This window comes from Choloepus didactylus (genome assembly GCF_015220235.1).
Source record: "Choloepus didactylus isolate mChoDid1 chromosome 25 unlocalized genomic scaffold, mChoDid1.pri SUPER_25_unloc2, whole genome shotgun sequence".
NCBI lineage: Eukaryota > Metazoa > Chordata > Mammalia > Pilosa > Megalonychidae > Choloepus > Choloepus didactylus.
Window position 1 is genome coordinate 959,432 of NW_023637607.1, and position 24,142 is coordinate 983,573.

The 24,142-nt window shown below is 36.6% G+C and overlaps 1 protein-coding gene across 1 annotated transcript; it reads left to right on the forward strand.

Annotated features, from left to right (window-relative positions):
* The first annotated feature begins 16,338 nt into the window (after positions 1-16,338).
* LOC119525647 (olfactory receptor 7A10-like) lies at positions 16,339-17,268 on the forward strand. The gene has a single exon (XM_037824465.1). The coding sequence runs from the start codon at positions 16,339-16,341 to the stop codon at positions 17,266-17,268; it is 930 nt and encodes a 309-aa protein (XP_037680393.1).
* Positions 17,269-24,142: the final 6,874 nt, after the last annotated feature.

Below are 24,142 nucleotides of genomic sequence, written 5' to 3' on the forward strand. Positions count from 1 at the left end.
CATGTGGTTTTAGTCAATTGTTTAGTGTCCCTCCCTTTCAGCCTGCACAATTCTCTTTAGCATTTCTTATAGGACTGATCTTTTGGTGATGAAGTCCCTCAGCTTTTGATTATCCAGGAATTTTTCATCTTCCTCTCATTTTTACCCTCCAGTTGTTTGTGAATTTTCTAAGTCTCTGATGGTTATTGACTTCTATTTGTATTCCACTGTGGTCAGAGAATGTGCTTTGAATATTTTCTATATATTTTTTAATTTATTGAGGCTTGTTTTATGTCCCAGCATATGGTCTATTCTGGAGAAAGATCCATGATCACTAGAGAATAATGTGTGTCCTGGTGATTTGGGATGTAATGTCCTATGTATGTCTGTTAAATTTCTCTATATCTCTCTCTCCTTTCTTTGTTTTTCTGTCAGTAGGGCTCCCTTTAGAATCTGAAGTAGGGCAGGACTTTTATTGGCATTTGTTTATCTGTGAAAAATCTAAGCTCTCCCTCAAATTTGAAGGTGAACTTTTCTGGATAAAGTATTCTTTGTTGTAAGTTTTTTTCTCTCTCAGAATTTTAAATATGTCATGCCACTGCCTTCTCACCTCCATGGTGGCTATGGAGTAGTCACTACTTAGTCTTATGTTGTTTCCTTTGTATGTGGTGAATTGCTTTTCTCTTGCTTTCAGAACTTGCTCCTTCTCTTCAGTATTTGACAGGCTGATCAGAATATGTCTTGGAGTGGGTTTATTTGGATTTATTCTATTTGGAGTTTGCTGGGCATTTATGCTTTGTGTATTTATATTGTGTAGAAGGTTTGGGAAGTTTTCCCCAACAATTTCTTTGACTACTCTTTCTAGACCTTTACCCTTCTCTTCCCCTTCTGGAACACCAATGGGTCTTAAATTTAGACACTTTATTTTATCTATCATATCTCTGAGATCCATTTCAGTTTTTCAATTTTTTCCCCATTCTTTCTTTTGTTCTTTCATTTTCCATTCTGTGGTCTTCGAGGATGCTAAGTCATTTTTCAACCTCCTCTAATCTTGTATTATGAGTATCCAGAGTCTTTTTAATTTGGCCAACAGTTTCTTTTATTTTCCTAATATCTTCTATTTTTTATTTACTCTTGCAAGTTCTTCTTTATGCTCTTCTAGGGTCTACTTTATGTGCTTTATATCCTGTGCCGTGTTCTTGTTCATGTCCTTTATATCCTGTACCATGTCTCATTGTTTGACTTTAGTTCTTTGATTAATTGTGCCAAGTACTGTGTCTCTTCTGACATTTTGATTTGGGTGTTTGGGTTTGAGTTCTCCATATCATCTGGTTTTATCATATGCTTTAAAATTTTCTGTTGTTTTTGGCCTCTTGGCATTTGCTTTACTTGATAGGGTTCTTTCTAGATATGAAAAATTCCAATTTTTTGTATTTGTCAGTTATACAGCTTGGTTGTGTACACTTTAGCCAGAAGATGGTGTCCTTGAGTCACCTATTCCTCTCAAGTCAGTTCTCCCCAAATTTGTCTTTGTGGAGTGTGGGGATCTGGTTCTTGTGGGTTTCAATTTGTGCATTAAGTTTGGGTGTGTTGTTAGTGCTGTCCATCCTGAATGTGGGGTGTGTCTGGCTGGTTAGGGAGGCAGGGTAACTTTAATAATCAAACCTCCCAGGTGTTCCCAGAGATTTAAGGCTGTTGCAAGATTCTAAGCCTTCATTTCAGTCTTGCCGCAGATTGTCTCTGCTGCTGACCCACAAGTCCTTGGTATTGGCATAGGGTTCCTGGGATTGAGTGGGTCTCCCTTCCCAGCCATGGTCTTCCAGGACCTCTGCTGAGGGAAGGTTTTGCCACATCAGAAGTGCATGCCAGCCCTCCAGGGAAGCCCTGGATCACTCAGCCATGCAGGGGCATTCCCAGCCTACTGTAAAGATGGTTGAATGGGGTGTGCTAATTTTCCTCTTTTCACACAGCTCTGCCTTCCCAGCTCCAGTACATTTAGCTGTGGGTGCACTAAAGGCCACTGTCCATGGCCAATATTGTGGCATGTGCATGGTGCTGTGGGAGACACTCTCCATCACACTGGGTTTCTTGGTGTGGCTCTGGGCTTTAGCTCTGGCCCTGAGCAGGAGCATTCCAGCCCACCAGGGAGATGGCTTCAAGGGACACAATTTCTTTCTCCTTTTGGCTCCCCTCTGTCCCCATGGCCCTGAGGAAATCAGCATGGGCTATCCTCCACAACAGATACTGAGAAGTTGGCACAGCCCACTCCTGCTGTGCTCCACTGTGTGGTTCTCACTGCCATAGCTGCAGCCAATCCCTGTTTTTATTTCTAAAGAAATTGTCCATCTCCAAATGCCAACCCACATTTTCCTCACACTGTAGCATGGCTGCTGTACTTTCAGCCAGCTCACTCACTCATTTCAGAATGCAGAATCCCAGTTTCACCAAATGCACAGTCCCTTTGGATTTAGCAGACATTGCCTGGCTGGTGCATCACTGGAACTGGTGTTCTTGGTCACTTTCTGGCTTTTATCTAGTATTTTTCATGGAGGTGTTTTTTTGCCCTGTCTCACCTAGCCGCCATCTTAGGTTCTCTCAGGATAAAGTTTTCACCATCTCTACAAGCAATGAAGCCATTCTCACCAGTCATTTAGATCCAAAGCATTGACTTGGTGTGATGATGCAACCACTGTTGTTCTCTCAAGAACATTGTTTTTCTATTTTCAACAAAGTGGAGAACAAGGCTCCTTGGATATGAAACCATAATCACTACAGCCATTGGCTTAATGATGCATTTTTATAATCAGTTATGAATGACCTGCCTATAATGTATGTTAAGAGGAGCCATTTACTCCTTCATTTATAAGAGTTTTGTTAATTAAAAGAAATATATTTAGATCTTTAATGCAGCAATATACGAGCATAAATGTCTAAGGGATGGTCTTAATGAATTCTTATGAAAATCCATGCTATAAGAGCAGTACTATATTTGATCAAATACCATATTCATAGAAATGAGTAGGGTAAAATAGCTAAGTACCTGCCTAAACTTATAAAATATACATGGGATGGAATATTGTTTGGAACCCTGTAAAGATGTTTCCATTTCTCAGTCTTTCAGGCAGTGGTTCCCAACCATTGGAGATTCTGGTACCCTTCTGCTGTACAGCAATGTCTGGAGATATTTATGGTTGGTCAACTAGTGAGGGAGGGGTACCAATAATGAATAAATATCAGGGATGCTGGTAAGCATCCTACAATTGTGTCACCTGTTCCAAATCATGAATACTGCCCCTATAAACACCAGTATGCAAATGTCCATTCATGTCCCTGCTATCAGATCTTCCAAGTACATACCCCTTAATGGGTTTGTAGAACATTTTGACACCAAAATACTTAGTTTCTTGTGGAACCACCACACTGTCCTCCAGAAAGACTACACCATTCTACATACCCAACTGTAAATAGCTGCATCACTCTCTCCATATTTTCTCCAGGATTTTTCTCCTTATTTATATGTTTTCCTATAATTTCATAGAGATATATTCACATACCATAAAATTATCCCTAGTGTACAATCACCATTCATGGTATCATCACATAGTTGTGCATGTATCACCACAATCAGCACTTGAACACATTGGTTACTATTAAAAAAAAAAAAAAAGAAAAAAACCAATTAAAAAAGAAAAATAAAGTATCATACAATACAATATAATAGTAAGGTCAGATGACAGCACCATTACCAAGAATTCCATATCCCTCCCTCATATCACCCTCTCATACATGTTTGGTTTTGGTATATTGCCTTTGTTACATGCAATGGAAGCATTTTATAGTGTTACTGTTGACAATTGTCTCTATTTTTCTTTGGTTGTACTTTCCCCAATAATGACCCTTTTGCAACACTTTTCATGGTTACCATTCATTTGTTCTCCCCCATAAAAAACATTTTTATATTTGTACATTTAGTCACAATCATTGACAACTCTAGCTTTTGCTAAGTAATATAGATCCAGTCTTTATCTTCTATCTTCACCTCTAGTGTCATTCATGGGTCTAGCCCTTTTCTTTTAGCTTTACTTACAGACATCTTTGTTCAGTGTACATACAGTATTGTGCTACCATCAAACATTATTATGCTCTCTATTTATGGATGTATACAATCAGTCCTCTTGAATATCCTGTAGTCCTTCAACATCAATTGCCTGATCTCTACCCTCTTCCAATCTCCTGGTAACCTGTGTTATCAGTTTTTAACTTTCAAAGTTTGCTCATTAATGTAGTTCATACTAGCGAGAGTATACAGTATTTGTATTTTTGTTTCTGGCTAACTTCACTCAACAGAATATCCTCAAGGTTAATCCACATTATTATATGTTCCAGGACTTTGTTCCTCATACAGCTGCTTAATATTCCATTGTGTGTACATACAACAGTTTATCCACTTGTAACTTGATGGGATTTGTGCTGCTTCCATCTCTTGGCAATCATGAATAATGCTGCTATAAACACTGATCTACAAATGTCTGTTCATGTCTTAACTTTCAATTCCTCTGAATATATACCTAATAACGGAATAGCTTGGTCATATGGCAAATCTTTCATTGCTCACAGTTTGGGTGTAAGGTCTAGCAAACCATCTCCTATTAATAGATCTTTAAGATATTGCCCTACATTTTCTTCTAAGTGTTGTATGGCCTTAGCACTAATGTTTAGGACTTGGACCCATTTCAAGTTAGTTTTTTTTTGTATAAGGTGTGATATAGGAGTCCCCTTTCTCTCTTTTGGAAATGCATATCTGGTTCTCCAAACACCAATTATAGAAGATGCTGCTCTGTCCCAGTTGCTTTGGCCCAAGAGCATTATCAAAAACCAATTATGCATAGATGTGAGGGTCACTTTCTGATTACTCAGTTCTAGTCCATTGGTTGGTGTATCTATCCTTATGCTAGTACCATGATGTTTTCACCACTGTAGCTTTGTACTATCTTTCAAAATCAGGTAGTGTGACACCTCCCACTGTGTTCTTCTTTCTCAGGATATTTTTGGCTATTTGGGGCAACTTGGCCCCCCAAATAAATTTGGTTATTTGCTTCTCTGTTTCTGCAACATAAGTTGTGGTGATTTTAATTGGTATTTCATTGAATCTATAAATCAGTATAGGTAGAATTGATATCTTAAGTATATTTAGTCTTCTACTCTATTCACACAATATGGTCTGCCATTTTTTTAAGGTCCTGTTTGATTTATTTTAGCAGTTTCTTTTAGTTTTCTCTATATAGTTCTTTTATGGCCTTGGTTAAGTTTATTCCTGAATACTTGATTCTTTTGATTGCTATTGTAAATGGAATATTTTTCTTGATTTCCTCCTCTTGTTGCACATTACTTGTATAAAGGAACACTACAGACATTTGTGTGTTGATTATGTAGCCTGAAACTTTCCTGTATTCATTGATTAGCTCTCATAGTTTTCCTGGATTTTCTACATATGGAATCATGATGTCTTCAAACAGTGAATGTTTTACTTCTTCCTCTCCAATTTGGTTGACTTTCATTTCTTTTACTTGCCTAATTCCTCCAGCTGGAACTTTCAGAACAATGTTGAATTACAGTGGTGACAGTGGACATCCCTGTCTTTTTCCTGATCTTAGAGCAAAATCTTTCAGTCTTTCATCATTGGGTATGATGCTAGCAATGGATTTTTCATATATTGCCTTTATCATATTGAGAAAGTTCCCTTCTGTGCCTATCCTTTGAAATGTTTTCTTTAAGAAAAGATGTTGAATTTTGTCAAATGCCTATTCTACATCAATCAAGATGATCGTGTGTTTTTTTTTTCCTTTCATTTTTGATGTGGTTTATTACATTAATTGATTTTCTTGTGTTGAATCATCATTGCATACCTGGAATAAATCCCACCTGGTTGTAGTTTATAAATCTTTTAATGTGCTGCTGGATTTGACTTGCATGTAATTTGTTGATGATAATTTTCTTGCATGTAATTTGTTGATGATATACTTTTCTTTTGTAGTATCTTTGTCTGACTTTGGTATTAGGGTGATGTTGGTTTCATAGAATTAACTAAGTAGTTTTCCCTACTCTTCAATTGTTTGGAAGAGTTTGGACAAGATTCGGTAGTTATTCTTTCTTGAATGTTTGGTTAAATTCAAATGTGGAGCCATCTGATCCTCAGCTTCCTTTTTTGGGAGATTTGTGATGACTAGCTCAATCTCTTTACTTGTGATTGGTTTGTGGAGGTTTTTTATTATTTCTCGAGATAATGTTGGCTTTCATGCTTTTATGGGAAGCTGTCCATTTCATCTAAGTCACCTAGTTTCCTAGCATATTGTTGCTCACAGTATCTTCTAATTATCACAGTTATTTTTCCATGATCAGTAGTTTTGTCTCATTTCCCATTTCTGATTGTATTTATTTGCATCTGCTCTCACCAGTTTTTTTCTGGTTACCCTACGTCAGAGTCCATCAATTTTTTTTTATTTTACCAACGTACCAACTTCAAGTTTTGCTGATTCTATTGTTTTCCTGTTCTCAATTTCATTTACTTGTGCTTTAATCTTTGTTATTTCTTCCTTCTGTTTGCTTTGGGGATAGTTTCCTTTTCATTCCCTATTTCCCTGAGGTGAACATTTAATTCATTAACTATTTTTCTCTTTTTTTCTATTAATATAGGGGTTTAGTGCAATAAATTTCCTGCCCAGAAATGTCATTGCAGTATCATGTGAGTTTTTATATGTTGTGTTTTCATTGTCACTAGCCTTGAGGTATTTACCATTTCCTTTAATTTCTTCTTTACTCACTGGTTTTTGAAGGGTGCATTGCTTAGCTTCCATATATTTGTTAATTTTATGCACTTCTGCCTTTTATTAAATTCCAACTTCTTTCTTTATGATATGAGAAAGTGTTTTGTATAATATCAATATTTTTAATTTGTTGAGTAATGCTTTGTGACACAACATGTAGTCTATCCTAGAGAATGTTCCATGAGCCCTTGAGAAAAATGCATATCCTGCTGTTGTGGGGTGTATTGTTCTATAAATGTCTGTTATGTCTAGTCCATTTATCATACAATTCCACAACTACATTTTTTATTGATCCTCTGTCTAGATGTTTTATTCATTGATGAGAGTGATGTATTGAAGTACCCCACTATTAATGTGGATCTATCTACTTCTCTTTTCATTTTTCTCAGTGTTTCCCTCATGTATTTTGGGGCACTATGGCCTGGTGCATAAGTATTTATGATTTCTATATTGTCTTTATGAATTGACCCTTTTATTAATATATAGTGCCCTTCTTTGTCTCTTTTAACTGTTTTACTTTTGAAGTTTAATTATCTGATATAGATATAGCTGCTCCCACTTTTTCTGGTTGTTGTTTCTTGAAATATCTTTTTCCAACCTTTCACTTTCAGCCTATTTTTGTCCTTGGGTCCAATGTGAGTTTCTTATAGATAGATTATAGTTGAGTACTGTTTTTTTAACCTTTCTGCCAGTCTATGTCTTTATATTTTGGGAGTTTAATCCATTAACATTTAGTGTTATTACTGTAAGGTTGGCACTTTCTTCTATCATTTTGTTTTTTGTATTTCACATGTCATCTCTTGTTTTTTTCTCTCTCTCCTTTTACCCTTTCTGATAGTCTTAATTTCTACACTCTTCCCAAACCTCTCCCTTCTTTATTTTCCTATCAGCCTTTAGCACTCCTTTTAGTATTTCTTGTAGCACTGGTCTCTTGTTTACAAACTCTCTCAGTGTCTAATTGTCTGAAAATATTTTAATCTCTCCCTCATTTTTGAAGAATGTTATTGCTAAATATAGAATTCAGGTTTGGCAGTTTTTCTCTTTCAGCATCTTAAATATATCATACCACTGCCTTCTCACCTCCATAGTTTCTGTGGAGAAATCTGTATGAAGTCTTATTTAGCTTCTCTTGTAAGTGATGGATCATTTTCTGCTAGCTGCTTTCAGAATTCTCTCTTCGCCTTTGATATTGGACCACTTGATCAGTAAGTGTCTTGGAGAAGGTCTTCTGGGATCTATTCTTTTCTGGGTATGCTTTACTTCTTCAATTCATGATTTTATCTTTCAAAAGGGTTGGGAAATTTTCATTGAATATTTATTCTATTATACTTTCTGCCCATTTTCCATTCTCTTCTCCTTCTGGGACACCCATAGCACATATATTCATGTGCTTCATGTTGTCATTCATCTCCCTAAGACCCATCTCATATTTTTCCATTCTTTTCCCATCTCTTTTGTGGGTATGAATTCAAATGTCTTGTCTTCCAGTTCAGTGTTCCTTTCTTTTACCTGTTCATATCTACTATTGTACCCTGCATTTTGTTTTTCATCCCCTCTACTGTGCCTTTCATTTGTGTAAATACTGACATTTGTTTTTTCAAGCTTATGAATTTTTCTTTATGTCCATACAGTATCTTCCTTCAGTTCACTGAATTGATTTTTGAATTGACTGAGAAGATTTCTTTGAACATTCCTAATTAGTTGTCTCAACTCCTGTATATCAGTTGAGCTATCAGTTTTTTTCCTTTAGCTCATCCATATTTTCCTGTTTCCTAATATGACTCATTATCTTAGTCTGGGCATCTGATTTTCTTGATAAGCTTTTTCTGGAGCTCATTTTCACTCTTTACCTAGGGTTTTCTTGTTGATATTCTTTGTTCTCTACCCTTTGGTGTTCATTTCAACTTATCCTAGACCTCTAACTTAGCTTCTATTTATTTCATCAGAATTTTTCAGCTCTTGTTTTTCTGTTTCTTGCCCTGCCTCTATGTAACATTTTTGTGAGAGGATCTCCTCAGAAATGTTCAACTCCAATGAGGTTTACTTAATTCATAGGATCAGATTTGATTGAAAGAAATAGATGCTCTCACATGACTTTCAAAATTCAAAAGCTAATTTTATTAGTATTAGGAAAATTAATGAAATAAAGAAATTAAGTGACTAGAATTAAAGGTCTAACTCAAACATTATTGAAAGAAATTAAATGATTAGAATTAAATGGCCAACTCAAACATTACAGAAATAGAACAAGAGGGAAAGAATAAGAATACATCACCAGTTGGGCAGCAGCATCTATGGATTTAAAAAGCAACACACTGGGAAGCCTTTCACTTTACAGCAGCCCTGGGAACCCTGAAAATGTATTCATCAGCCATACAAAATGCATTCACCTTGTAGGTGAAGGCTTCATGAAATCCAAAATGGGCTTTCCCTTTTAAAACCCAAAATAAATTTGTCATAATTATGTGAAATCCTGAAGTTGAAGCTGGCCAGACATCATGTCTCCAAGGCAAGACTCCCCCATGACATTATTGGTGTTATTTCAGATGCTTTGTTTCTAAGGATATGGGACACTAAGTTTTATGTATATATTTATATGGACCTCTATTATCTAGATGTTATATATTTACCTTTGTGTGAGGCCAGAGGGACATGCTCTGCAGCACCCCTGCTCCTCAGCATTTAAGCTTCCAGAAATCTTTACTTCTATAGCTACACACCAGTCCAGAGAATCCCATGTCTCAGCAGGAGGAAATGGACTGTCCTGGAGAATGAGACCATCCTGCAAGACCTCTAGTGTCTGTGCTTTTCCTAACCTGCCAGCAAGTGGTGCCTGCCAGGCTGCAGCTCCACACCAGTGTAAAGAGTTGTGGTGCCTTTACTTCTCCATGGACTCTGACTCTGTCTGGGGCATGGCTGACTGAAGCTGGTTTCTGTTTTCCAGCCCCTGGGGTGTTAGCTCTTTGAAGGAGGGCTACCAATTGAGCTGGGCCATGCCAGCATTTTCCTGGGGAAGTTGTGTCCTTCAGAGAACTTTCTCCCCCACTAGGTTCATTTCTTTTTCTTTCAGACCTATCTCAGCTATTGCCTGGTTCCAGAGGCCAGTTACAAATAACTGAAGCCTTTTGTAAAGAACTATTTAGAAGATTATTTTAAAAGGAAAAAAAAAAAAGAAAAGAAAAAAGCAGAAACAGAAATCCCATTTTGCTACCTTTCCGAGCCACCAAGTTTTGTCTGTCTCAGTGTAGAGTACTTAAAATTGTGTGCTTTAGGCTATTATTTCTTTCACCTAGATAGGTACCCTCCAACAGAGCCAGAATAGAAATGGAGGGAAAAAGTTTAAAAAAAAAGTGTTTTTGGAGGTACCAACTGAGAGTCTGACTGGGTGCCTGCTTCTATGTACCCCCCTTCCAGCCTTTCTCAAGCAACCTGAACACTCCCAACTTCAAAATTTAATTAATTTGTTAATTAATTCTTCAGTTGAGGCTAGGTTGAGTCCCCCTTCTTGCTCCCAGCACAGAATGCTCCTTTTTACCTCAGGGAGGCAGCTCTGACTTCATCTGCCATGTCTGGGATGGAGGGTGCCAGCTACCTGGCTGGGGAAACAGATTTTGCTGTAATCTCAACTTTTCCACCCATTCAAGGCTTGTGAATGATGTGTGACTGGTCACTGAAGACACTGAGAATGCTGTTTCATACAGTTCCTGACTATTTGCCACCTGCTCTAGAGGAATAACTAAATTCCACACCTCACCACTCTGCCATCTTGCCTACACCCTCTGTATTTTACTTTATTTTATTTTTGTTTTTATAATTGTTTTAAAAATAGTTTTTGAGTAATGAATATATTCAAGCACTAATTGTGGTGATGAATGCACAACTATATGATGATACTCTGAACATCTGATTGTACAGTTGGATGACTGTATGTTATGTGAATTTTTCTATATATAACTGCAGGGAAAAATAAATGGAAGGATACAAGTGCTGGAGAAAACATGGAGAGAGGGATGTATCTATTCACTGTTGATGGGGAAGTAGAATGGTGTAACCTATCTGGAAGACTGTGTGGTAGTTCTGCAAGAAGTTAAGTTTGTGGGTGACAAAAAGTCCTGCAATGTCATTATTTTGTATAAACTTGCAAGTTCTGAAAGCAGGGACATGAAGGAACATTTCTACAATGCTTATGGTGGTAGTATTTGTAATTTGCAATGGGTGGAGGTAGACTAAGTGTACATCAATTGAACAGAATGGTGAACACTTTTGAATGTGTACCATAGAAATTTGAGCAACTGCTATAAAGAATGGAGTTGTGAGTCATGCAACTAGGTGAATGGATGATTATGAGGACAGCATTTTGTGTGAAATATGCCAGAAATGAAAAGACAAACATCATAATGCCCATCTAATATGGACTATCATGTGCAAACTCTGAGAATTGAATCATAGAGCACAGGTTATCAAGGAAATCATAATATAAAGATCCCTAGATGTTAAGCTCTTAGAGCAGTCTTATCAGTTCCTGAGTTGTAATGGTTATACTTCAATTCTGAGATGCATAGCTCTTTGTGTATAACTTGGTCATTGTCTGGAACTTTGGGTATCTGTGTGACACCTGAAACTCAGAGCTAGAGCTCAGCAGCTTTGAATCTTAGTATTACCTCATATGACAGCTGATAAAAAAGCTGAAAAAGAGTTCAGACATCAATTAGAGTTATGAATGAAGCAGGTCTGGTTGGAAATAAGGCAAATCAGGCCAAAGGGTAAAGGACAATACTTATTGTGCTTTAAATCTTCAACTTCTGTGCAAGACCAAGAAAAGAGATGTTTATTTGTTGCAGGATCTATATTTTCTGTGGTACGCTAAATAATTTAACATGTACAGTTTTTTAAACATGGAACTTTGAATAGGAATTGGGATCTGGTAGGTTTATACAAGTTAGGGTGATATCCTGATTCATCCCAAAGTAATTTGGGCAGAGAATAAAAGTAATGTATTCAGAGGTCTCCCCTCAGGATCTGAGGAAAACTGTGGAAATGTTGTACTTCCCCATCTGGGTTATTACTGATATTCTTAAAAACATTGAGGAATACCAATTTAGTATACTGAGCCCTCAACCTGGGGCTTTCCCATAGTGAAGCTGGACTAAAAGTGTTTAATTTTTTTTGGCCAAGAGAAAAGGTGGAAGTGACAGTTGTCCTCATGATTCCTCATGGTGGTTCAACGTGCTTTCCCTTGGACCTCTGCCCCAGCCTTATGAACAACTCCAGTGTAGCCTGTAGTAGGATGAGAGGAAATGTGGAGAAAAACATCACCATCTCACTTGAGTGCACCCTAGACCAGCAAAGGCTTCATAGCTGACATCCAACTGACTGCACTCCAGTGACTGGCATTGCAGGGTTCAAAATATCTCCATGCCCAGACCTGACTGCAGTAGTAAAGCATTTTTGTAAACCACTTTTTTGGTAACTTAACCATTTATTTATATATAAGAGAAAAAATCTTTTACAGACTGAATTGAAAGTTTGAAAAATAAGAAGAAATATTTTCAAATTTATATTAAACATTGCATAACTGGTAATATTGTCAGGATTGGATGCTCTTTTAGGTGGTTAGATCTATGGAAGTAATAAGCATTCATGGAGGAAGAGAAGAATACTAAATTCATCTATCTCATATCTTGGTCTCTTGGGAACAATCAGCAAGAAACGCTTTAATTCTGCTTAGACTAGTTTCCCAAAGGGATGTGGTGGTTCAGCAGTTGGAGTACAAAGAAGCAAATATGCTTAAGTATCAGCTCTAAGGAAGCTGTAAGTATCTTCTCCGTGACTGTCCCTCAGCTTGTGCAACTTCAAGATACATGCGACATAGCTTTTCCTTTGGGTTGTAACTCTGGCTGGGGTATTGGTGCCTGACTCCTACCTGCTTTCTTGTTTGGGGATAAAGCTTCAGTCTCCATCACCAAATACTCAGGGAGGAATTCAGACTTCCATCTGGAGACCTTCCTATCTGAGAAACCATCATGGTGAGTTGGAGAGCCTGGTAGATACTGAAGAAAGGGAAAGATTGGAAGGAAACTGAGAGCTTTTATCTGAGGTCTTCTGAGTGTTGAGTTTATCCCAAGATTGAGAGAGCTCTTTGCTTGTTTTACTGCTTGCTTAATTAATTGGTGGATGTTATAATTATTACAGTTTTTAAAAAGGATGATTCCATTGAATTAGCAATGCAGGGAGTCAGTAGTAACAATTAAATAATAAGAATGGAAACCAAATTAGAATAAATAATGTGATGGATAAAGTGAATCAGAAAACCAGAGGATCTGTCCATGGACCTTTTTAGTTAGGATGAGCAGAGAAAATTGGGGTATTAGCTGTGGAGGCATGTGCTGTGAAGGGAAGACATTTATTTTTTATTTTCAGAAATTTAGGATACATTGGAACATTCTTGTGTTTTGATGGGAAAGTTTGAATTCAACACAGGTAGATATCATGTTGAAATATCAGTACCTGAGATATACTTTATCTCATTGGATTTTCACATGAAATATGATAATGTTTTAATTTTGGAAAAGTGCATACTAAAACATTTACTGGACAATTGTTCCTTTATTGGTGAGGATACATTCAAGTTGGTTCATTAGCCATTCACTTTCACCGTTGCAAATTGTTCAGGTTTTGGTTTTTGAATACTAGGGTTTGAGTATTTTTATTCTTGCTTACTAAATATATTCTTTCAAAACAAGAACTACATGTTTTCCACCAATTTTGTTTTTCTCAAATTTGTTCTTTTATGTCTGTATATATGTAATTGAGGAGGAATGTTTGAAAGGTAATAAACCTTATGTGGCTCAATCTATCAGTGTTCTATGTTGTGCTTCTCTCATTGCTTTTCAAAGAAAGTTCTGTTTCTTTTGAGTTAATAAATCACTTCTATATGTAATGTGAACTTGTTTCCACATTTCTATTAACATTATGCTGTCTTTTCTTAATTTGATTAGATTTATTTCTAAAAGTTGCATCACCCTCTAGAGTACTGGGAAGAATTCTTCTTTACAAATTGAATGTCACCTTCATTGAATTCACAAGCATGTTTGACTCCATATATCTTTTTGTGGGATGAAATTATAACTTTTGTTACTTTTTCCTCCATGCATTTTTAAACTGTATTTGTATATTAGTTTCTTTCCAGGTCCTTTTCTACTTAATCATTAATCCACTTTGACATTATTAAATTATTCTTATTTTTCATCTTTTCATTCAGAATGTAGAATTAGATTTCAATTTTGTACAATACAGTTGTATTGAAATAACTGTGTATGTAAAAGTTTCATCCCACTGCTAATTTCTCATTTCATAAATTTTCTATTCTTCAAATTTTTTGTTTGACAAATGCATAATTTTTCACATGCCTTCCCTAAAACACAAAAGAAAATGAAGCAGTTATAGTCCCTGATAACTTGGATCACACATTTTGTTGGAGAATTTAAAGAATTCTAAACATGTATATGTCATAAAGTTCTTAGAGAAACATCATATGAATGAAGATAAATCATAATAAGGGCACAGATTGTCTCTAGGAATTGTATATTATGGAATTTGATGATCCATCATGTAATAGAGACGATGTTTGCCTCTCTGTGAATATCAGATCATTCTGTGATTGCTAGGAGAGGGGATGAGGAAGTGAAATAGAACCGTGGAATTGGGCACCCAAGGTGTGGAAAGAAAGACATTTGAAAAGAAAAAAAATTGGCATCATCTCATTACCAGTAAAAACCACCCATTGATTAGTAGGAAGAAATTATTTGAAGATTTTCACAAGTATTGATCATCAGCCAAGCTTCTTAGGATGATGGATATTATATTCCATGCTGTATTGGTGAATGTATTAAGATTTAGAATGTTTCACTTTGTATCTAAGTTTATCAGCAAACAATTGGTACATTCAAGATTCAAAGGCAAGTTTATCTGATTCCAAATGTTTTGTATTAATATCATTAAAAAGTCTTCTACTGTTTCACATAAAATTCCTAACATTTTTTGTACTTATTAGATTTTCTTCTGTGAAATATTCCTTTCTCTTCTATGTTCATTTTACTCTTGGGGTGTTCAAACTGCTTAGTGTCTTGGTTTTGTGAAAAGATCTCATCACTTTTCTTTGGGTAAATTGTTTTTGCTCTTTTATTATTTTTTTCTGGTTATCAAGGGGATACATCATGGTTGGAATGTCACCAGAACCCAGGTAGGTTTCTTTCAAAACAGTCTCAGTGAAGACCTGCACATATATCTTAGATGTTCCCTTGATTCCATTTCATCATCCTGTCTCTCTGCTTTTTAAGCCGATTTTTGTTTCTTTAAACACAGGGAAGTAAATGACTATCAAAATTAAACTTCTGGTTTACATGCCCACTGGGGTTTTGCCAAATTCAATATCATGTTTCAATTTCTAGGTGCTTTCAGAATAGATAATTTGATGTCATCAACTTGCATTGTATTTACTCTAGGTCTGATGACTGTGGATGTGCATGAGAAGAAGATGGTATTAACAGGGCTTCTGGAGGCTGGGGAGTCCTGTGCCTATGGGATGTGTGTTTGTGTGTGTGTGTGTTTCTTGGGGTGTGACAGTCCAAAAAGTAGTGATATCAAAGCTCATAAATTCCACTATTTGCATCATATAAAACAGAGTCCAAATGCAAACATATCAGTTAGGAATTAGGAGTAACTCAATTAATTTCAGGGGATATATTTGTAACTGAATAATAAAGTGCAAGATGTGCAACAGATGGTTAGGGAACCCTCTGTGTTTTAAGTTACAGCATCAGTGAGACCTCCTCACTTTTCAACCTTCTTTACATCATCTCATATCACTCTCCCTCTTATCATCTCCCTGTGACACTTGTACTTGTTGAACTTGTACATCCTAAACACTGCCTTTCCTTAGAGCCTTCGCCCTGGACATTCCCTCTGAAAAGTACACACTTCTCACGATATCCTAAGAGATCAAACCTTCATTTATATGAGGCCTTTGTTCAAATATCAACTTGTATTAGGGTTTTGCCTGAACATGGTAGGGTAAATAGCCTGGCATCTTCACACACACTCTCTCTCTTTACTTTAACTTACTCTCTTCTCCTTGCAGCATTTGTATTAATATGGAATTACAAGAGTATGTTTTTATTTGCTTATATTCTACTCCATAAGCAGATTGTAGACAATTTTATTTTCACATGGTACACCCTTTGCTAAACATTGGCTGGCACATAGTAAGAACTAAATAAACACTCCTCCAATGAATGAAGGAATTTTTCCTTAAAAAAAATAGAGTGCATGACAGTTTGGAGAATTATCTGAAAGTGTGACAGGAATTTTTTGTGAGATTGCTCAAAGGATCTTCTGATAGGGAACCAGGTGTATAATTAAAATCTAGGAATTAATAATATCTTGCCTGCAAAATGTAAATTATTGATTGGTTAGCAATGACTAATTGAAAACTAGTCATGTCCTTTCTCCAGTTCTGAATAGTCACATCAACTACATGGAAACAAGGAATGAAACACGAATTCTAGAATTTCTTCTTCTGGGAATATCAGAGAAACCAGAATTGCAGTCATTCCTATTTGGTGTCTTCCTGTGCATGTACCTGGTCACCATCTCTGGGAACCTGCTCATCATCCTGGCCACCATCACTGACTCCAACCTCCACACACCCATGTACTTCTTCCTCTCTAATTTGTCCTTTGTAGACATCTGTTTTACCACAACCACCATCCCAAAGATGTTGGTGAATATCCAGACACAGAGGAAAGTCATTTCCTACGTAGACTGCCTCACCCAGATGTACTTTTTCCTACACTTTGCAGGGTTGGAGGACCTCATCCTGACCGTGATGGCTTATGACCGCTATGTGGCCATCTGCTACCCGCTGCACTACATGATCACCATGAACCCTTGGCTCTGTGTCTTGCTCATTTTGGGGTCCTGGATTATAAGTGTCTTGTATTCAGTCTTAGAAAGCTCACTTGTTTTGCGGCTTTCCTTTTGTCAACCCTTGGAAATCCCCCACTTTTTCTGTGAATATAATCAGATTGTCCAACTTGCCTGTTCTGACACTTTCCTCAATGACATAGTGATGTACCTTTTATCTGGGCTGCTGGGTGGAGGGCCATTCATTGGCATCATTTTCTCATATTCTAAGATTGTTTCCTCCATACATGAAATTTCATCAGCTGTGGGGAAATATAAAGCATTTTCCACTTGTTTGTCTCACCTCACAGTTGTCTCCTTATTTTACTGTTCTCTTTTAACTGTGTATATAAGATCCTTTGTGACACATAATGCACATGCAAGTGCACCAGCATCAGTGATGTATACTGTGTTGATACCCATGTTGAACCCTTTCATCTACAGTTTGAGGAATAAAGACATAAAGAGGGCTCTGAAAAGATTCCTTACTGGAAAGCCATAAAATATTATTAGTTGTGGGGTCAAAAAAGTCCTTTGATTTCAGGGTTCAAAGCCTCAGAAACAAAAAGTAGGAATGTTTGAAATTTCTGGGATCAGAGCCTATCTTAGAGTCAATTATGATATTAAATATGTGAAAGGAAAACTTTAAATCATTCAACATATTAGTAATGACAGAATTGTTTTAAATGATTTATTGCTACAAATTAATTAAGAATTCTTGGTTTCCTTATGCAAGATGTTGTATGCATATGGATTCAAGACTAGGTTATGTGTTCCATATTATTAATGGAAAATGTATGTTTCTTTCCTTTCCTGTAATCAAAACATCTACCCTTTTCTAAATTTATCATAAATGTTGAAGCTTTTGTTAGTGCACAGTTTATGTATTGGCACTATCATGCAAATTTATAGACTTTAAATTATAAATTCTATATAACACAATGACAAAAGTTTAATTAGACAGGAACTTGAAATAGTTCCCTATCATTCTCCTGGGAATGGAGTGTTCTGAGTCAGGACACAAGTAAATCCTGAACAATCCTGCAAGTCTATTAAAATCTACTCTTTACACAGAATGGAATATCAAAGTTGTCTATTTTTATTACACTTATCTGAAAACAAATATAATGTAGGTGGTAATGAATGCACTGTTTAAATTTCTGAAGTAATCCCCAAAATAATTAGCAGCAGATTATGCTGTCTTGAACCCTGTTCACATGGGTTATTGTATCAACTACCTATGGCTGTGTAAAACACCATCTCCCCAAAACTTTTTAAGGTGATATTTTTCTTAATGCCACCATGCATGGTTTGGATTTGTTCTGATCACTTCAGAATGCCTCATGGAGCTGTATTCTGCTGTGTGTCAGCAGATAAGTTTCTGTTATTTCAAGCAGCACCCTCTTACCTATTTGTGTATTTTGTGGAGAGAGGCTGGTTGAGGGTAGCATTTACTGAGAAAACTGTTTTCTGGTGTGTCATCCCCTCCTTTTCCAGCAGGTTAACTGGAGCTGTTGAAATGGCAGGCTCAAGGTATAATGAAAGATGGGCTAAAATCTTCAGGGATCCTGGAGACCTACTCACTATCATCATATTCTCTTGGCTAAAATAAATGAGACATGAAGTCAAGCCCTGAATCAAAGGTGGTTTAAAATATCCACCCCTAGATAGGAGGACCTGCAGAGACCAATTGAACAAAACATGGATTCAGAGAAAAGTTGAAATTAGGGCCATCTCTGCAAAATGTCTACCACAAGTATAAACTACAATTCAGTAAATTTATAGGAATGCTTCAAAACCAAACACATCCAATTCCAGACCCAGCAGCTGAATGAATCTTGGGGAAGAAGGTGTGAGAGAAACTATATATTTAAAATAAGCAACCATGGAAATTCTATTTCAGAATGCCACTATTCCCTCAAATATAACTATTACATCCCTTCCCCCTCACTTCCAGCTCACCATTCCCTGTCTAAGAAGAAATAACCATTTCCTTCCCAGATATGTAGTGAGTACAGGCATTTCATAGTTGGTTCATTGATTAACAAAACAGGAAAACTCTTGCTTCTCATATGCTGTATTGATGATCCAAGTGGCCACAGAATTGCTCTGGGAAAAGGTGTGGGTTTACCTACAGTAAATCTAGGAATATAGAGATTGGCATGTGATAGTAAAGGCTCCCAAAGAAAAATTTCTGTATTTTTATAGCATGGTAGGCTGAGGTCAATTTAATTATGGACCCCAATTTAGAGAAGTACTTACCCTTAATTCACTTTCTAGTAGGTGTGAACCCAGTGTAAATAGGATCTATTGAGGAAATCATTTTAAAGGTGCAATCCATCTGAATGAGGTTGTGCCTTATTTAGAGTACTGGACTCCTGCATAATCAGAATAACATCAGACATATAAAGACACTGGAACCCAGAGTAAGAAAAAGCTGCAGGGATGAGCCCAAAGCACAAAGCCAGAAGTCAATGGAACCCAGAATAGAAAGTGGAAGATACCACCATGTTATGTGAAGCAAATGTACAAGCCAAGGAACCCCAAGGTCACTGGTAGCCAGGACTAAATTATTACAGTCTTTGGGTAAACAGTATTGCCTTGCTGATGCCGTGATTTTGTACTTCTCCTAGATTCAAAACTGAGAACCATAAAATTTTTATTTTTAATCCAACCCATTGCATGGCTATTTGTCATAGTAACTGGCAAACCTAACCAGTTCCAGGTAGACTAAAAAAATTCACTTCAATGAACTTTAAGATGGATATGAGAAAGTGTCTTATTATAGTCTCAACGAAGTTTTTAAAATGAAATAATCCCTGTAACAAGAATCCAGAAGAAAAAGAGATCAAGGCCAGGTTCCAAGAGGATTCTCTTTGCACAGTGTCTGTCCAAGCCACAGGGTAACCACTTCGAAGACTTGAAACAGCAGAGGTTATTTCTGCCCTCTTTGAACTTTACAGGGGTACACTCCTAAAATGCATACCCTTATGTATCTTTTTTTTTCTATTATCTGTCTGTGAGTCTCAACTTTTCAATTTTTATTGAAATTATGAACATACATGGTTTTCTAATAACTTACATAATCAACTTCAGATTACATTTCTTTGACTAATCTGTTGTACATGGTCTGTTAGAATTGTTTCCTTCCAACTATATCTATGTACTGATCCCTGGGTCATAAAATATTTTATCATGAAAATGAGGAACTAAGCAATAACATTAATTTTCTTAATCAGATGACTTTTAGCTTGGGGGAAAAATTGGACTAATATGCTATTTCCTCAGAAAATTAAGTATAAGGTAACTATATGAATTGGAAATCCCACTTCTAAGTATGTACCAAAAGAATTGAAAACACAGACTCAAGGAGATATTTGGACACCAATGTTCATAGCAGAATTACTCACTACTTACAAAAGGTGGATGACACTTAAGTGACCAACAAACAATGAGTAAACAAAGAAACTAAGGTATATAGATACAATGGAATACTATTCAGGCATATAAAGTATGGAAGTTCTGAAAATGGGTAACAACTTGGATAAACCTCACAGACATCATGTTGAGGAAAATACACCAGAAATAAAAGGATAAATATTGTGTGAACTTACTGATATGAGATTATTAGACTAAGCAAAATCATAAAATCAGAATCTGATACATAGTTTTCCAGTTATTGGGTTGGGACTAGGGAACAGGGAGTTACAAGTATAACGCACAGAACTCCTTTGGGGTAAATGGACATTTTGATACTGGATAATGGTGATGATAGCCCAAAAATGCGAATGCAATTGACAGAACTGAAAGGTATACCTGAATGTGCTTAAAATTAAGAATGTTAGGTTGTATGCATAGTAAAATAATATTACTTTAAAACTTTCACAGAACTGTACAACACAAACAGTACACCCAAAGGTGAATCACAAACTATAGTTAATAGTACAATTATGAAACTTGCTTTAATTAGTCGTAAAAAATGTACTACACCAATGACAAGGGTTAATAATAGGATGGTATATGGAAATCACATCTTTTAGGGATGATTGTTCTATAAGTTCTCTAGTGAATAAAAAAGAATAAATTAATAAAAGAAGAAAAGAATTAATAGAAATTAGGAGTTTTAATGAATTTTAAAAGAGCATTTACAGTTTGTTAATTTAAAAATTAGAAAATGTGTAGATTAGGAAATTCATTGTATTATACCATGTTGCAAAAACTCATCTAGCTCACTATGCTGGAAGTTTTTTAGTATTTTATAATACCAAAACAACAAATATCAGTTAACAAATGTTTTGCATTTTGAAACATAGCATATTGAAGATAGCACTTCCCAAGAATCAATCCCCAGGCATCTCTATGTATCAACAGAGGGCAGAATCAACACTCGTTAAGAGTCACTGGTTGAGAGATTGAGAACAGGAAACATATTTAGAGTTCCCAATAATGTTTCAACCCTTACTTCAATTAAAAGTTTAGTTGGATAATTAATCTCTGAACCCCAGCCATTTCTGCAAATGTACAGTTGGACCCATAAGAGTACTGCTCTTATAGAATGAGTTTTTCAGAGAATTCAATAAGTAAATCCCTCTAAATGTGCTAGGCTCAGACAATATTGCAAAAAGGGATCAATATATATTTCATAATTTGTTAAATAAAGCATCACTATTACCCCCTAACTTGCATTTCAGGCAGGGTATTTTTAATTGATAGGAAAAAAAAAAGGTAATTTGGCCAAGGGGTGCACTGCTTCTGGCTTCATATCCAAGGAGTCCAGTTCTCCACTTTGTTGAAAAGGAGGAAATCAATGCTCTAGAGAGAGAGCAACAGGTTCTGTATCCTCACCCTATGTCAATATTTAGAGAGATCCAAGGGATTAGTGAGAATGGATTCATGATCATGGATATGGGGAAATATTTAATTCAAAGGATGGAAAAGGTGCTAGAATGTCAGAGATATGCAAGGCAGCACAATCCATGAGGAGGGGGAGAAATAAAGCTGGATTCACTTGGTTCAACTTGGTTTCTTGGTAACAGAGAGTGAGCAGGATCCATTTCTATTGTCTCCTGAGCAGCATCGTAAAGAAAAATGATGGCTAAGGGATAAAGGAATGAGAAAATGTGCAAACAATGGAGACAGGGAAGTGTGGGAATAAGCAGCTAAAGGAAAGCTATAAATAACCCCTTTGTTACTGTACCTGCTCCTGTGCAATGGGTCATTGTTTTATCTTTGTGGTTCTACATCTGGCTGGGGACAGATACTTGACTCCTTCCTACTATCTTGTCTGGGGAGAAATCTTCAGTCTCCATTACCAATGACCCAGGAAGGAATTTGGATTTTCACAGGGAGACCTTCCTCAGAGTTACCATCCAGATGATTGGAGACCCAGATAGAAATTTCAGGAGACTATCAGGAAGAATGGATGCCCAGAATTTTTATCTGAGATCATCTGTGGTCAATACAGCACAGTCCAGACCCCAGAGATCACCCAACTTGTTTGCTTCTTGAGTACATAAATTAATGAATGCATTTCCAAGGGTACAATTTGTTTCTATATAATCACAGATATACAGAAATCTCTGTGAAAACACACAAGTGAACAAAGCCAGTACAATATCTGCTCCCTTGAATTTTATATTATACTGGAGAAGTAAGAGTACAATGAAATAAGTGCACATGACATAATGTTCTCAAGGATACATCAGAGGAACAGATACCTCAAAATAGTAGATAGTCATGGCATATGCAGATTTTTACTGGGAATTTTCTTGGAAGTCCTTTGCATATTTATAAGGTACAGAACCAGGACTTGGTGTCACCACTGGATTGTAAAAAAATAGAAATTAATTTCCTGAATGAAACATAGGAATCATAGCAAGTCCACTAGACTAGCAATGCCAATTTTGGTGATAATTAGTCATATATATTTTTTTCATAGTAGCTACATCAGGCACAGGGAAACAGAAAACAAAAACCTAGTTTCTGAATTTTTTCTAGGATTTTCAGAAGCACCCCATCCTCTTTTGGCTGCTTCTGTCCACATAACTGGTCACTGTCTTTGGGAACCTGCTCATCATCCTGGCCATGATCACTGACTCCCACCTCCACACACATTTACTTCTTCTGTTCCAACCTGTCCTTTCAGACATTTTTTTTATTTCCCCCACTACTCCAGAGATGCTGGTGAATCTTCAGACAAAGAATGAAGAACTCTCCTATGCAGTTTCCCTCACCCAAATTTTGTTTTACATGGCCTTTGCAGCACCAGAGAAATTCCTCTTGTTCATTATGGCCTATCACCACTTCATGGATATCTGTCATCCCCTGCACTACATGGTCATGATGAACCTCTGGCTCTGTGTCCTGCTGGTTCTGGGTTTCTGGATCATAAGTGTACTGAATTACTTGTTGCAAAGCTCAGTGGTGTTACAGCTGTCATTTTGTGCACACTTGAAAATTCCCCATTTTTTCTGTGAACTTTATGAGACGCTCCATCTCACCTGTTCTGACACCTTCATCAATGATCTAGTGATGTACTTTGCAGCTAGGCCCTTTGGAGTGGCTCCTGTCACTGGGATCCTTTCCATTTGCTCTAAGATTGTTTCCTCCAATTATGCAATCTCACTGGCAAAGGGAAATTATAAAGCATTTTCCACTCATGGGTCTCAACTCTCAGTGGTCTCCTTACTTTATTTTTCATGACTAGGGGTGAACATTAGTTCTGCTGGTATCCAGAATATACATTCAAATGCATTGGCTTCTGTGTCATATGCCATGGTCACACCTATGCTGAACCTGTTTACCTGTAGTCTGAGAAATAAAGATACAAAAGGGGCTCTGAAAAATTTCCTAGATAGGATGTCTTAAAGGCATCATTAGAGCTGATACTAAAGAATTGCCTGTGATTTCAGGGTTCAAAAACAGATCCAGAAATCTGATCTTTTTATCAAAACATGGAAGTTGGAAGTGTCTCTATTTATTGCATAGCATTTCCTCAATGTGTTTCATTTATGCAACTTATGTTATTAAGCATTTTCTGTCTCTTACATAGTCTACATATTTTCCCTTTGCCCACTTTCCCACTTTCCCAATGTTGTTCTGAACTTTCACTAAGGAGCAGTTTGGAAATTCCAACATATCACAAGCATGGGTTTCTTTAGGAATAATTTTTCTTCAATTATTACTTATTAATAGAAGTATTTTTGCCCTTTTCTTACTAATAGATGTGGTGAGAAGTCTTGTTCCTATAAAAGAAAGTACACATATCACCTAGGTTATTTATAAATTTTAATGCAAATGAAAGTTTGTCCATGTAGCTTTTCACTTTTGTTTCTGCCATCCCACTCCATACCTGTATTTTAAGATATCTTTCTTCT

Bases quoted from the DNA above. Each gene is read 5' to 3' on its own strand.
- LOC119525647 (XM_037824465.1), top strand. From the start codon at position 16,339: ATGGAAACAAGGAATGAAACACGAATTCTAGAATTTCTTCTTCTGGGA.